The following is a 15,539-nucleotide window of genomic DNA, read 5'->3' on the forward strand; positions in this document are numbered from 1 at the left end:
AGGGAGGGGTAATTGGAAAGAACTTTGTAGCTGGTCATACCTTAGATGCAGCTGCAAAGAAGTGGGTCCCAAATCTGATGACTTCTCTCTCTTCATTCAGTCAGCTGCTGAAAGACCTGGACAGCTGTAATAATGATCCAGTGGCTGTGGCTAATTGCTTTGTAGAAAGGGTAAGGACAGAACTCAGTATGGTTTATCAAGTGAGATAATATACATAAAACTCTTTGCAGTCCTTAAAATGCCATGTTAATGTTGATGATGATGATGATGATGGTGGTGGTGGTGCTTTTGGCAGCTGCAGCTAGGGTAGTACAGTGATTAGAGGGCTAGACTTGGAGTCAGGAAAACCCGAGTTCAAATTTGGCTTCAGACATTTATTAATCTGGGGCAAGTCAGTTGACCTCCTTGTGCCTCAGTTTCCTCATCTACAAAATGAATAATAAAATAGCACCCACTTCCTAGGGTTATTGTGAAGATAAAATGAGGTAATATTTGTAAAGAATTTTATGAGCTTTAAAGTGCTATATAAATGCTGCTATTACCACCACCACCTGCACCACTCCACTGGAGAACTGAGAATGACCATAACTCTTGGTAGTAGGCTACTAAAGGGACTATTTGTGGTCTTAAGGAAAATAACACAACACTGGCTTCATTGAAGAAGAAAGGCTGCACTGGGAATAGGGACCAAAAACTCTTGGAAACTGGATGGGACAAAGTACAGTGGGAGGGTCTCAAAAGTTATGCTCACAGCCATTTTAGAAAATTCTCTTTTCTCCCTTTCCTTAGAGCCAAGAATTTGACATTTATACCCAGTACTGCAACAACTACCCAAAGTAAGTAACTCCAGGATGGAAAAGGGAGGAGGGGGGGAGATTTGCGGAGTACCATTTTCCTCTGTACCACTAACATTACCACTTCCTACCCTATGATTTCATCTCTTAGTGATGACTTTCTTCTCCTAATAGTTCAGTGGCAGCCCTTACTGAATGCATGAGAGACAAACACCAGGCCAAGTTCTTCAGGGACCGACAAGAGGTCTTGCAGCACTCTCTGCCCCTGGGTTCTTTTCTGCTGAAGCCGGTCCAAAGAATTCTCAAGTACCACCTCCTTCTCCAGGTAACCTGCACTCAGACTTCATCTCTGAAGTCTAGGGGGGTGGTTGGTGTCTGAGCCCTGATCAGGATAGAGGAGGACAACATTCAAGTAGGCATCAGAGTTCTCAGGAGAGAGATCAGGAACTTCACATTCTTTGTCTCCTGTGTAGGAAATTGCTAAGCATTTTGATGAGGAGGAGGATGGCTTTGAGATGGTTGAGGACGCAATCGATACCATGACTTGTGTGGCCTGGTACATCAATGACATGAAGAGGAAGCATGAACATGCTGTCCGACTCCAGGTGCCTGGGCAGCCAGAAGGGAGGACGGGAGGTCAGGAGGGAGAAAGGGCTAACTATGTCAAGAGGCATTTGAACCAGTGCTGTTGATCCTCTTAGGGCTGGAATAGAATAGTAGAATCTTTATCAAAATGACCTATAGGGGAGAGAGGCAGACCACATGCTGGTCCTGGTGAGGGTGATAATATCAGTATCTCTGACAAGCTAGTCATGGAAAATGATTTTTAATGGTAGTGACATAACTAAGTAGAGTGATTGAGAGAGTGCTGAACTGAGTCAGGAAGGCCCGAGTTTGAATCCTGCTTAAGAACCTCGCTGTCTGACCCTAGACAATTCACTTAACCTTGCTCAGCTGCAGTTTCTTTATCTGTAAAGTGGGGATGATACTAATAGCTCCTACCTCTGAAGGTCACAGTGAGAATTAAATGAGATAATTTTTGCAAACTTTATAAGTATAGAAATGCTAGCAGTTATTATTAATGTGCTGTTGTTATTATGATAATAGACTGTACTTAGTTATTTTCCCCACTCCAGAGTCAAGCTGTGGCTCCTGAATCTTGCTAGAAGGGGAGTGCTAGACTTCTTTCTCCTGGCCTGATCCCTTTTGCAACTCTACCCCACCTGCTGGAAATAAAAGGATCTTTAGAATCTGATGTGGGATGTATCTCTCATCTGCAGGAAATCCAGTCACTCCTGATCAATTGGAAGGGGCCAGACCTGACGACCTATGGAGAGCTGGTCTTGGAAGCCACTTTCCGTGTGCATCGTGTGCGGAATGAGAGGACTTTCTTTCTCTTTGACAAGGCGTTGTTCATCACTAAAAAGCGAGGAGACCACTTTGTCTACAAAGGTCACATCCCGGTAACCAGGCTTTTCCCTTCTCCCAGCCTGGGCTAGGACTCCTGATCCATGGGCACAGTCTGGATCCCCCTCTGTCGTGGCTCTGATTCTCTTCATTTCTGTTCTTCCCAGTCTGTGCCTTGGGGAATGTAAAACAGAGACTTCTCTATAGCTTATAAGACTTTTCCAGTTAGTTTGATCCTCTTCCCAGCATCTGACATGTTTTCTCTTTCTCCTTTCCTGGACCTTTAATAGTGCTCCTCCTTGATGCTGATTGAGAGCACCAGAGACTCCCTGTGTTTCACAGTCACTCACTATAAACATAGCAAGCAACAGTACAGCATCCAGGTAAGGAGGAGAAAGTGGCAGTGTTGTGTAGCACAGAGGCCAGAATGGGAGGGTTTATCTTTGCAGGGCTTAGAAGGGGCACTGTGGTGAATAGAGCACTTGCCCTGGAGTCAGGAGAACCTGAGTTCAAATCCGGCCTCAGACACTTAACACACACACACAAAACTAGCTGTGTGACATTGGGCAAGTCACTTAACCCCAATTGCCCTCCAAAAAAAAAAAAAGAAGAAGAAGGGGTACTGTGTGTGTTGGGGCTGGTTCCTTGCATCTTGGCACCATTTCTCAGTTGTCCCTTACTCTTGGATTTTTTCAGGCCAAATCAGTAGAAGAGAAACGTGCATGGACCCATCACATCAAGAGGCTGATCCTAGAGAATCACCATGCCACTATTCCCCAAAAGGTGAAGGGAACAGAGAGGAGTTTAGGGCTTCCTGGCTCTCTATGGGAAGGAAGCTTTGTGGTTACTGCCTCCTGAAGTTACTGTAGCTCTGTTGTGGTAAAGGATCCTGTGGGTTTGAGGGGGAAGACTATAGATGAGTAGCTATCCCTTATCGTGGGGGTTAGGGGCACAGTGCCCCTACAATCTGGAAAATTCGTGGAAAATTTTTTGGCCCTCCCTTAGTACCAGAGAAGAAGTCTAAATGTTTTCTTTTGTGGGGTGTTTACAGTACTTTATTGTAAAATTTGGTTAAGTATTTGGTTATAGGCATTTCTTAGTTATGCATTTCTAAGTTTCTAAACTTTTTCTGTGTCATCTGTGGCTTCTGCAAACTCCCCCCAAATTCCCATTTACAGTAATTTCTTATGCCAATCATGATATATTGAAACCACAATAGGGAAAGTAGTAATGTGGAAGGGATAACTGTAGTTACATGAGTCGTTGGAGAAATGCTGAGCTGTCCTTCAGGAGAGGTCAGAGGGTGTGTTGTGCAGATGTTTGGGAATAACTTATTCTTTTTCCTTATATCTCAGGCTAAGGAAGCCATCTTGGAAATGGACTCCTATTGTAAGTTCCTCCCTGCTTGACTGTCTTGTTCCTGAATGTGTATGTCAGTATATCAACTTATACTTGAGCAATCTTTATCTCCACCTCCTGTTCCCTGGCTTGATTTGTGACTCTCTGTGTTCCATGGAGCTTAGAGGACAGAAGAGCAGCCTTAGACATGAGAAAAGATTTGAGGGAACACAATGACAATGGCATCCTGTTGTTAGGAATGTGTGAATGGCATTGCCAGCCTGCCACCTTCTGAAAGGCATTGACTTTAAGAAATGAGAAGGGGCATTAAAAGCATATGAGGTATTAAGACTGAGGGAAAAGGGGTAAAAAGGACACTGGATGTGTGGAAGATTCTAGAAAATAGAAATAGCAGAGGAAAAAAGTGAAATGTTTTATATTTTGTTTGTAGACCCTAATCGATACCGCTACAGCCCAGAGAGGCTGAAAAAGGCTTGGTCTTCCCAAGATGACATGCCCACTCAAGTGCGTCAGTATCGGCGACAATCTGGTAAGGACAAAGATAACATTTGAAAATCATACTGCCAGTCAAGCAGGCTAGAGGATGGATGGATGGATGGATGGATAGATGGATGGATGGATGGATGGAAATGAATGAAAAAGCATTTATTCAGCACGTACTATGTATCAGGCTCAGTGCTAAGTAATTGTGTCACAAACAGAAAAAAGGAAATCCTTGCTGTCAAGGAGCTTACCCTCTTAACTGGGAGAAAACATGTAAAAGAAAGTTCACCTTCAAGACTCAGAGGGAAAGGCCCAGAAGTTAACATGACTTAACACCATCACTGCTGATTCACTCCAGTCGTGGCCTTGGCCACTGAGATCTCTGTAATTCTTTAGAGTTGTTGCTCTGGCTTCCTCCCCCTAAAATAAAATGTGCTCGAGTCAACAGTTGGGAACATCGTTCCCTTGTGTGGTACCTTTGCTCATGTAGGCCCAGAAAAAAAAATTGGAATAAATGTAGTAAAAGTAAAGAGATCTGAGTTCTAGTTCTGGCTCTACCACTTACTAGCTGTGTACAGGTCACTTATCCTCTCTCTATCTCAGTTCCTTTGTCCATAAAATGAGCAGATTGGATCAAGTGATGACCATAATTGCTGTCCAGCTCTAACATTCTGTGATTCTAATTTACCTCTGAATCCTTCTCTCCTCATGGAGTTGGGCAAGCTATATTATTTACACTCTTTGAGGTTGGCACTTCCATATTTTTGGGTCCCTTCTTAGCTAACTCAAAAGCTCGAAGTATCTGGGAAAGGGAGGAGTAGCTGTTCTGACATCACTGTTGGTCCCTGGACAGCTTCTGGAATGGCAGAGCAGTTAAAGGGACTGGGAAAAGTAAGTCAGACTTCCTAAAGTGGCACCAAATCGAGACAAGAAATATTTACTTTGGATCCTGAGGGGAAATTCCATTATCCCCCCAGATTATTCTCTGCCTGGGACTGTGCTCCACTGGTTCATTCAAATAAATGCTCTCCGAGAAACGTTGCCTCCACTTTTATTGTGTCTGTTCACACTTATTTATCCAACTCTTCCCTCCGTTAAAAAATGCCTCTGATACTGTGGTGTCAGGGTTGAATTCGACAGTATCTTGTTCTGTCTGCTGAGCTGAGTTCCTAACTGTTTGTTTGAGAGAGAGAGAGAGAATGCATGCACACTTCTTTTTTTCTTTTTCTCTTGGTTTCTACTCTCAGCTCTACTTAGCCAGAGCTCAGGGACAGATCTGGCTGAGGTTGGGATCCCATAAGAGGTTTCCACTTGATGGCAGATGAGACAATAGCTTGTCTTAAAAGATAATTGGATCCAAAATTTCTGGAATGAGCAGGAGCCAGATCTTGGCTTCACTTTCACATTTACTAGGCTCTGGTTGCCTCTGCATAATCCACACTCACATATCCCCCTGAGGATGCTTATATTTGACCCTTGGGCTTTGTTTCTCTTTGGAATTCAATTGCTATTGGCAATTTTTTTTCTTTCATTGAAGCTCTACAGTAGAAATATACTCTGGCTTTTAGCTTAATTTTGCTTGGCCTTTGGAGGAAATACAAAGTGCTGGTCTTAGAATCAGAAAGAACTAAGTTCAAATCCTCCCCCAGACTCAGTTCCTGGTTGTGTTAAGTTGCTTTAACTTCTCTCATCCCCAGTTTTCCTCATCTGTAAAATGGGGATAATCCTAGGACCTCATTGACAGGGTTGTTATGAGAATCAAATGAAATATTTTATGTGCTTTGCAAACCTTAGAACACTAGAAATGTTAGGTATTATCATTACCTGGAGGGGAGATTTTCATTTATTTGTTTATGCCTTTTATGTTTATTTGTTATGCTTTTGTTTATGCAAAAAAAAAAAAAAGAAAATCACAAGTCTTTCAATAGAAATTTTCTAAAAGGTCACAAATTGTGTGTTACTCTCTGTGTCATTCTCTGTATGTTAGCTCTGCATTTAATTTTCTCCCTTTCCTTGCTAGAAATCTACCATGCTTAATATCTTTTTTTTCAACCCTGCTATCTTGTCTCATTGCTGCTTCCTTAGTACCATCGTCTTAACGTGCAATATGTGTGTCTAAAGTGTTCCCTGCAGTTTTTCTACCATGGACCAGATTTACGTTGGCTGATAAGGTAGTGATACTTAGGGATCATCATAGCAGAAGAAAAAGACTATATATATATAGTATAGGAAAACCTCAGCTATCCTGAAACTTTTGGAGATGTTTTCCTGTTGTTTTAGGGTTTTCTTCTTTTATCACTGAAACTTGTTTTAGACAATCCATTGGATTTTTCCAAGTTATGCCTCTCCCCCTCCCAACTTCTTAAACAGGGACCAATAGAAAGGGGGATACTTTTTAAAAATTGTATTTTTTCTGTTTCTTCTTGTTCTCAGTTATCAAGTATTTGCCAGTCACTCCCATTAAGTATATAGTCTTTAAAACATCTATTTTGCCTACTTTGAGGCCAGTTTTAAATCCCTTTCTTTGTTCCCAGTGGAGGAAGTCTCTTGACAAATTGTTTTAGTTAGATTTTACTCTTCATTTTTCATTTTTTTGTTATGGTTGTTGAATAATTTTCTATTTTTTATTCTTAATTTTAAAAACAGATGAATCTGGGGCATTTAGGTGACGCAGTGAATAGAGCACCGGCCCTGGAGTCAGAAGGACCTGAGTTCAAATCTGGCCTCAGACACTTAACACAAAAACTAGCCATGTGACCCTGGGCAAGTCACTTAACCCCAATTGCCCTCCAAAAAGCGAAAAAACAAAAAAACAGATGAATCAGTATTTAATAATCCTTACCAGGAAAGCTAAACAAGTTTGTTTGGTTTTTGCTTATACAGTAATTGGTTTTTTTTTTTTTTCCTTTGGTTCAGTGACCTTTAACAGATAAAAGTTTCATATCTTGGATCTATAACTTTGGGAATGGCTAAATTGAGGGTAATTTGGGTGGATATTTGATCCATGTAGAAAATTAATGAGCAGTAACTTATACCTCCTACTTACAACAATTGGGCAAGGATGAGAGTTGGGTTAAGGGGTCAACTAAAGGATAAATTCCTCCAGAAAATACTAGTTGCTTAGCAAGCTCCTGGTAAGTTGTCCTTTTTTTGAAGTTCAAATGGTGGCATTCATGTCCTTACCCAATCTGGTCCCACTGATTTTATTCTTATATTTCATTCATTAAATTCACTTAACCTGTACTGTCTTTGTAGAACAGGTATTCAGTCTTTGAGAAGATGCCTTTTAAAAATTATTTTGTTCAGACCTTTTTGGCCCTGCATGAGTTTGAGGTAACCAGCAAGGGATAGTGTCACCTGATGGATGTATTATTTTATCCCATCCCCAGAACCTGGTCACCCCCAGTACAATCGGGAGATACTCCCCAATGGGCTGCACAGCTCTATGATGTTGGGCCTTAAGGGCCACAGAAAGTTGGGTGTGAACTCTGCTCTCCAGCTTGGGGCTCTGTGGCAGGTGCTCTGGGAGCTATGGGTGCTGGGAAAATAGGAATGTGCTAATAATTTTGACTTATGGAACGTGGAATTGAAGGAGATAGTGATTTTTGAGGTAAAGTTAGGAATCCATATGGCTGGAATCGTTAGCCAGTCAGCCTGCAAAGGGAGAATTGGAACTTGATTCCCATTCCTGCTCTCCTAGCAATAGCAGAAAACACTTTAAAAATTGGACTGAGTGCCAAAGATTTCTTCTGTATACCTTGGAGGGAAGGTTTCACCATAGTCTTCACAGTTTCCACTTTTCCAGTAATGAACAGAGATCTATAAGACTGAACGTATTATATCCCAATAAGTACATCTCTAGAGATACAGCTCTGTCCCATAAGAAGGAATAGATGTTTTCTTGGGGCTGGAACCCTGTTATGCTGAACTCTATAAGAATGGGTTGAAAACTATACAGAAGCTAGTCTTTGTGCTACTGCAGGCAATAAGGATTCTGGGAGAAGAGGGAAGGTGTGAACTCTAAGCTGGTGAGAGGGGCTGGTGGCATTGTAAGCTTGGGGCTAAGACTGGACAGAATTAATTTCCTTTGATTGTGGCTGACTTTACCAAATGTACTTAACTCTCCAGAGCCAACCAAACATCTTCTCAGGCAGCTTAATGAGAAAGGTGAGTATTCAATGTCCTAGCCATTTCCCTACTGGGATCTTGGGGGTACTATGGGGGGAGGCAAAGAAGTCCCTGCTCTAGGCACAGTCCCAATGAATGGTAATTAGGCACAGACCCTGTCAGCACCCTGTAAGGGTAGAGGAGACCAGCAGAAGCATAGATGGACAAGACGGTAGGTTTATGAGCTAGATGCTTCCAGCTTTTGGTCTCGCTACTTTTCCACTATGACCCTGAGCAGGTTCATATCCAGTGATAGGCCTCTGTTGCTTCATCTGTTTAAAGGAGTTAACAGTTGTTTCCTAGTCAGGAATTATCCTCACTTACTCATAGTGAGGAGTGGTTGGCTTATTCTCTGGTCCTGAGGTGACAAATGCTTGAAGTAATAAGAGTAGGCAGCTTGAACATCATCTCTGAGAAGAGCTCATGGCTATTGTGTTCTAATCTGTGTCTGTATCATGTTGACTGTATTTCCTATCAATAGTTTCATAGACATCATCCTTAGAAGCTGGGTTGAGGATCTCTTTAGATGGTACCCAAGTCATACCCTCAGTTACTGTGGTCTTCCTGGCTTCCATAAGGAGGTTGTTTACTTGGCTTACATCATCTCTTTTATTTTTTCCTTCCCATGTGTTGGGAATCTGATGATGGTGGCAGCATCAAGGGCATCGGGTCTCAAGGTAAGACCAATGAGCGGACTGGAGATGGGATACAGGATGGAACAGGGAAATGGCTTTCAGGTGGGTAAGGGTATAGATACTAAGAGTCAAACCCCTATCCCATTAGCTACCATTTCTTTTATTTTCCCACCACTATTTTTCCTTCCCATGAATTGTACCAGGGCAGAGTGTCTTCCATGGTCTAATTCTGTTCTTTCACATATCTTACTCCTTTCCTCTGAAGCTGTACCATTGTAGGCTATGCTTGGGGCTAGTGTTCCCAAGTAACATGCTTCATAAAAATCTTTCCTAGGTCCTCTCTTCCCTATGCCCCTTTTCTCCTCTACCTATCCCCAGCCTTATATTGAATCCCTGGTTGGTGCAGTGGAATAGACCAGCTCCTACCACTTGCCTGAACCCACCAGAAATTGAAAGGTTGGGAGGTAGTTGAGATTCCAGGTTACGAGAAGGCCATGTTTGTACCTTAAACAGCATGCAGGTAGCGCTGGAGCCCTCCTGGACTTTGGGCAGCTGCCCCTTACAGGGGAGCAGCAGTCTGAGACTGAAAGGGCTGCTCAGGAGGAAGAGGAGGAGGAGCAGGCCCTTCGGAAGGCCTCTCTGGAGGACCTGACTGTGAGCGATGGCAGCAAGAAGGGGGCCAGGGCTGAGCCACAAGGTTCAGAGGAAGAGGAGGAGGAGGAGGAGAGTCTGGTGGTAGCTGAGCAGGTAGCCGACTTTGCCAGCTCCCTGCTGGCTGCCCTCCACTGCTGGCACTATCGAGCCAACGCTTTACTTTTCTCCCAGGGCGCTATGGTGAGGTGGTCTCTTTGATCTCCCTTCCTCTGCATGTTCCCAATGCACAGTGAATATCTGGCTCAGAATTCTTACCCTTCCCTTCCTCCCCAACCTCAAGCTTGGGTTCTTTCTGCATTTCAATAATCAGTACACCCATCTCCTCAATAGCTGTTTTACACTGGTGAGCCCCCAGCATGCTCTGCTTTGCCATCTGGGTTAACCCCATGTACTACTTGATAAATGAGACTAACAGGCAAGGGAGTGGTCTGTGTTGAAATGGGGGGAGTGGGAGATACAGATTGCCAAGGTGGCATTAAAAAGAGGATTGATTTTTTTTTTTTTTGAAAGACAAATGTTCTGGAGCAAAAGGCTCAGGGGCTGTGTCTACTTTTATCTCCTGGTTTCCTAGTTCAATTCAGCTCTAGAACTCTTTGGTCATAAAGCTGAAATTCTAGGTTAGCCCAGCAGCTCGGTAGTTCAAAAAGGTGCCTATGCTGGTATAAGTGCCCCACCTCCCTCCCCAGAAAACAACCACCTGCTAAGTTAGGTCTCTAATTTCCCTCTACATGTATCATTTTGGTGTTGATTCCTTCTCTCTGTTGGTTGCAGGTTAAAGGGCATGACGAATATGAAGTAGCCAAAGGCTGTAAGAGGCCCAGTGGCCAGTCTCTAGCAAGTCCTGAGAAGCGCATGAGCTTTGAATCTGTCTCTTCACTGCCAGAGGTAAGTACTTGGTGATGAAACAGCAAGGACACAGGTATTGTTAGACAAAGCACCACAAAGCTTTTATTGGGGGTACCTGGAGGTGCCCAGCCAACCACTAGGAAGCATAGTATGTTGATTTCAACATCATCACTGAGACCCTATTGACTTTGAAGAACTATCAGGGATCCCCAGCTTTCTGGCTGAGATTCAGCAAATATGTATTAAATGTATATTCTGTGCAAGACACTGCTTAGATGATTTTTAAGAATATAGGTCTGGAGGGGCGGCTATCCGGCACAGTGAATAGAGCACTGGCCCAGAGGACCTGAGTTCAAATTCGGCCTTAGACACTTGACACACTTACTTAACCCCAATTGCCCTCCAAAAAAGCAACAAAAATTAAAAAAAAGAAGAAGAAGAAAAGAATATAGGTCTACCTCTAACCCCTTATCCGCCAGATGTATAGGGATTTCAGTCTCAGGATTAAAAGCCCCTACTGATGCTCAGAGGACATGGCCAAATCTCCAATTTGTACATACTTGATAGGACTCTAAGCTTGGGACTTTTGTAACTAGTCCTTATTGGAGATTCTGGAGTCTCAGGGGAGGGAGATGAAACTTTATCACCTCCACAGCTTTGAGCCACAGTAGAGATCCCCATCCCAAACCCCAAATCTACATATTCCCGGTAGTAAAAGTACAGAATGGTGAAGACTTTAGTGAACTACCAGGAAATCCCCTTTCACCGTCACTACAAGGGTGTTGAGGCTTTCATGTGGCGATTAGAGCAGGAGTTATCTACTGCATGTTCATACTAATAGATGTGGGTAGAATGCCACTACTAAGACCCCCCTTCTTTCCCACTTAATAGTCTCCCCTGGGAGTTTGGGCATTTGGCAACCTGTACCCAGGCTCCTAGCTGTTAAGCATGTCTGTCTCACCCAGCCTCTTTCCCCAAAGTATCATCTCTCCCTCAATGTCTTTGTGGTCATGATCTCTTTACTCCCGACCTGTCAGCTGCTATAAGGAAGGTCTTTTGCTGGGCTGTGAGAATGCTCCTCCTTTAACGTCCTCTGAAAAAGGGCTTATGGGATTGTGTGTTTCAGGTTGAACCAGATACAGAGCCTGATGCCAGACAAGGGCTGTTTCTGTCCACAGAAGGTAATAGTGGAGAGGTTATTCAGTCAGACACAGAATCATCATGTGTCCTGGAACAGCACCAGCAAGAAGAGCTAGGGTCTGACCATCCAGTCAAAATGGTTGAACACACAGTTGCTGAGAGCACAGAGGACCTTAAAAACCTCAGCAGTGAGGAAGAAGAGGAAGTGACTGTGCCAGAACCAGAGAGCATTCTGCCAACATCTGTGCTGGACCAGGCTAGCATCATTGCTGAAAGGTTTGTCAGCACCTTTTCCCGGCGCAACAGCTTGGCTCTGGAGGATGGCAAGGCCAGTGGTTTTCTGACTCCCCGTCTGGTTAGTCGGAGTAGCAGCGTCCGGAGCCTTGATGGCATTGAGAAGGGGTCGGTCATTCATTGCAGCACCACAGACTCACTCAGCTCCTTGCTGCCCCTAGAAGCAGACCTTGATGGGGGGGGTGGCCTCAGAGAATACCTCTACTCTCAATAGGGCTGTGCCTCCAAGCCCCAGCTGCTCAGGAGAACCTGAAAGGTTCTTTAGCAAGAAGGAGGACATGCTTTCCACCCAAGACCGACTGCTACTTGACAAGATCAAGAGTTACTATGAAAACGCAGAACACCATGATGCAGGCTTTAGCATCCGGCGCCGGGAGAGTCTTTCTTACATTCCTAAGGGCTTGGTAAGGAACTCTGTGTTCAGGTTCAATAGCCTTCCTAGGCCAGAACCTAAACCAGTGGCCCCTGTTGGGCGCAAAAGACTAGATGGTTCCCGACCTGCTTCTTGGACTCTCTTTGATCTCCCTGGACCAGGCCAGGCTGGTTCTAGGGATGCTCCCCCCATCACTGATGCTGAATTCATCCCATCATCAGAACTAGTGAAGATGTGGGAAGGAATGGAGTCCTCTGTGGAGATCTGCAAGAACCCAGCAGAGAGGAGTAAGACAGAATTGGGCCCAAGCCAGGAGAACGGCTTTGACCTGCACGAGCCGCTGTTCATCCTAGAGGAGCATGAGTTGAGTGCCATCAGTGAGGAGCCAGTTGGTTCCTCCTTAGAGGCCGTCACCCTCACTGATCGAGCTGGCCCTGCTCAGCTGGCCAGGGAGCTAAAGGAGCTGGTAAAGGAGTTGAGTGGCAGAGATGAAGAGCTACCAACTCCACTGCCTCCTCACATCATGCAGCTCTCCCACATGATGGAGAGGGATTTGACTGAGCGTGTCAAGAACAAGGTCTACCAGCTGGCCCGTCAGTACAGTCTCAGGATCAAAAGCCATAATAAGCCTACAATGCCCCAACGAAAAAAGATAGATCCAGAGCAAGAGAAGAATCTGACCTTGCCCCACCTGCAGGAGGAGATACGAGAGCTGCTTTGCAAAGGTACGGGAATGGAATGGGAGTTTATGGGAGGGATGCTTTTCTAGCAGTTGGTTCCTACTTATGAAGAAATAATCCTTAAGGAAGTCTTGGAAATGCAAAGTGCTGCTGGTGGCTGTGGGGCTGGAATGGCCTTTATTTTCTCTTACTGCCAATGGAAAAAAAGGGATTGTATCAGCAGTTGGATCAAAGCCCCCAGAAAAGTGCCTTATTTAAAAAACAAAGTGTAGTAGAAAGCACACTGGGTTCAGTCAGAAGACTTGAGTTTTAGTACTGATTCTCAACCCTTTCAAGCAGCATGATGTGGATTAGTCATACTTCTCCAAGCCTTATTTTCCTCATTTATAAAACAGGTATAATACTTTAATCCACAGGGATGCTTTTATAAAAGTGCTTTGTAAACCTTAAAGTATAGATCTTTATATTTAAAGGTGTACTATTATGAGTATTAATATAATATGGGCCAGCAATCCCTGACCATAACTGTTGAACAAAGAGAAATTGGGAGGTGGGGGATGGGAATAACATATATAATCCATCAAGAAAGCTCTTACACAACTTGGTACCTAATCTTTTTGTTTTGCATTTCCCTGCCTTATTTCCTTATGACTTTTCCTTTTGCTCTATCAAAATTGATACAGGAATGCTAAATAAGAACAAAATGAAATATTAAAACAACTAGTCCACATATGTATTGAACAGCCACCAATCAGATCATCCCCCTAACAGCTAGCAGTAAAAACCTTATTTTCCTACTTCTCTTTATCTTACTTGGGACTCATTTTGCTGTACTTTTCCCCATAGGTAAAATGAAGCCATTACTGTCCATCTCAAATAATGAACAAGTAATGGTCTTGGAACATGGTCCTTCCAAGTCCACCTTAGGAAGGGAGAGATCACCTCGACGTTTCTACAGTCCTTCTGCTGGCTCAAAGGCTACTTCTCCTGGAGACTGGACATCTAATCGCAGTCCCCTCAGCCCTGTTGACACAGAAACTTTCCACTGGCCAGATGTCCGTGAGCTCTGTTCAAAGTATGCTTCCCATGACGAGGCTTCTAAAGTTGGACAAGGCCAGCGCCAAGGCCCCCCTGTCAACCGGAGCCTGTCAGTACCAGACAATATCCTGGAGCCAACCTCAGTGGGGAAGATGAGTCGCTGTTGCAGCCTAAATACCCACACAAGTAGAAGAACCCAAGAGAGAACTCAACCTCAGCCCCATAAGGATCTGTTTTCACTTGGCTCCTCCCAAACACCAGGGCAGGATGTAGATGAAGCCTTGTACCTCACAGCAGATGTGACCCTGGAGAATAACCAGAGAGTCATTGTCTTGGAGAAGGGGCCACCGCCACTAGTAGGAGAGGAACAGCAAGACAGCTACGTGCAAATCCAGTCCCCCACCTCCCAGGAAAAGATCTCAAAGGCAGCAGTGGAACGATGCAAAGCTTACCAAGAATCAGAGGAGTTCAGCTGGCGAGAAGAGGGGGGCCGGGGCCCTCAACAAGTAGGGCAAGGGGATACAGATACAGATACTGATATGAGCCAACAGGGCCGAGTGAGAAACCTGAGGGAGAAATTTCAGACCTTGAACTCAAATGGTTGAATTAGGTTCCTTGGGAGCAAGAAGGGGAAGTGCTGCTGAGATGGGAGAAGAGCTATACCTGTGTGTGATGGACCTTCTCAGACTTCCCTACCTGCATCCCAACTCATAACCCTCAACTTTCCCAATCTGCCTTCCTCTCTTCTGACACCAGGTTGTGTGGAGTAAACCTTTGGCTGCTCTGCGCCCTCTGTCTCTCTTCTCCCTTCTACGTAGGCCCTGGTGCTGCTGGTATCTTTAGCATCTGCTGTGGCCTGCCACCGTGTGCCGCTGGCTAAAAAGCTCCCTAGGGGTTGAGACCATTGTTATGCCAGCAGGACCAGTCTCCATGCTGTTACATCAGAAGTCTGTGTGGGCTATTTCTCTTTTATGTTTTTCTCTTTTCGTATAAGACCAAATATTTAAGCTCACTTCCCTCCAGGGAGAGGTACCCACAGGACATGGTCTGCATCTTGCCAGCCACTGCCAGGCTGAAGAGTGTACCCAGAAGAAAAATGTGAGAAGGTGGCTTAGGAGGATTTCCTTTATCAAATGCTCCCATTCCAAGGATTTAGGGAGAAAAGAAGTCTGGGACTTGAACAATAATTTATTACTTTCCATCCTGTGGGGTGTGTATATGTGTATGTATGTATGTGGTTTTTTATTTCCTTCTTCCCCTTTCCTATTTTTGAGAATGTAATTGATGGGATGGCTAGGTGGCCTTAGGCAAGTCATTTAACCCCAATTGCCATGCCTTCCCCCCTGCAAAATAAATAAATGAATGAGTAAACAAATAAATACATAAATAAAATGTAATTGACTCAGTCCAGGTACTTTTGAGGGTCGCTTTGCTGACCCAATGGTTGTTTCTAATGTACACACATTTTATGCCTTGCCAATGGTGCAATAACCACTGCTGATCAGTCAACCCTTTCTCCTGCCTCATTATTAGGAATTAGAAGTAGGCCAGTCAATGGTTGGAATTATTGCCTCAGAGCTTGAGACAAGAGGGACTGGTGTTGCCTTACCTATGGGGCCATGCCCTTCTGTTCTCTGGGGAAGGAAATGTTCTGGAGAATTGAGGGCAC

The 15,539-nt window shown here is 44.3% G+C and overlaps 1 protein-coding gene across 1 annotated transcript in view; it reads left to right on the forward strand.

Moving 5' to 3' along the window:
- Nucleotides 1-15,267, forward strand: part of PLEKHG3 (pleckstrin homology and RhoGEF domain containing G3) — a 52,547-nt gene extending 37,280 nt beyond the window's left edge. Inside the window, 16 exon segments of the mRNA XM_069082376.1 lie at nucleotides 101-170; nucleotides 790-836; nucleotides 969-1,119; nucleotides 1,268-1,399; nucleotides 2,075-2,257; nucleotides 2,492-2,584; nucleotides 2,898-2,984; nucleotides 3,557-3,590; nucleotides 3,991-4,089; nucleotides 8,172-8,210; nucleotides 8,865-8,947; nucleotides 9,359-9,679; nucleotides 10,271-10,384; nucleotides 11,472-11,954; nucleotides 11,956-12,877; nucleotides 13,679-15,267. Of these exon segments, the coding sequence (XP_068938477.1) occupies nucleotides 101-170; nucleotides 790-836; nucleotides 969-1,119; nucleotides 1,268-1,399; nucleotides 2,075-2,257; nucleotides 2,492-2,584; nucleotides 2,898-2,984; nucleotides 3,557-3,590; nucleotides 3,991-4,089; nucleotides 8,172-8,210; nucleotides 8,865-8,947; nucleotides 9,359-9,679; nucleotides 10,271-10,384; nucleotides 11,472-11,954; nucleotides 11,956-12,877; nucleotides 13,679-14,475 (3,655 nt within the window). The 3' untranslated portion in view covers nucleotides 14,476-15,267.
- The last annotated feature ends 272 nt before the right edge of the window (nucleotides 15,268-15,539 follow it).

Source organism: Petaurus breviceps, unplaced genomic scaffold (assembly GCF_028583685.1).
Source record: "Petaurus breviceps papuanus isolate PSGF00001 unplaced genomic scaffold, PetGlider_PUasm1.0 164, whole genome shotgun sequence".
Taxonomy (NCBI): domain Eukaryota; kingdom Metazoa; phylum Chordata; class Mammalia; order Diprotodontia; family Petauridae; genus Petaurus; species Petaurus breviceps.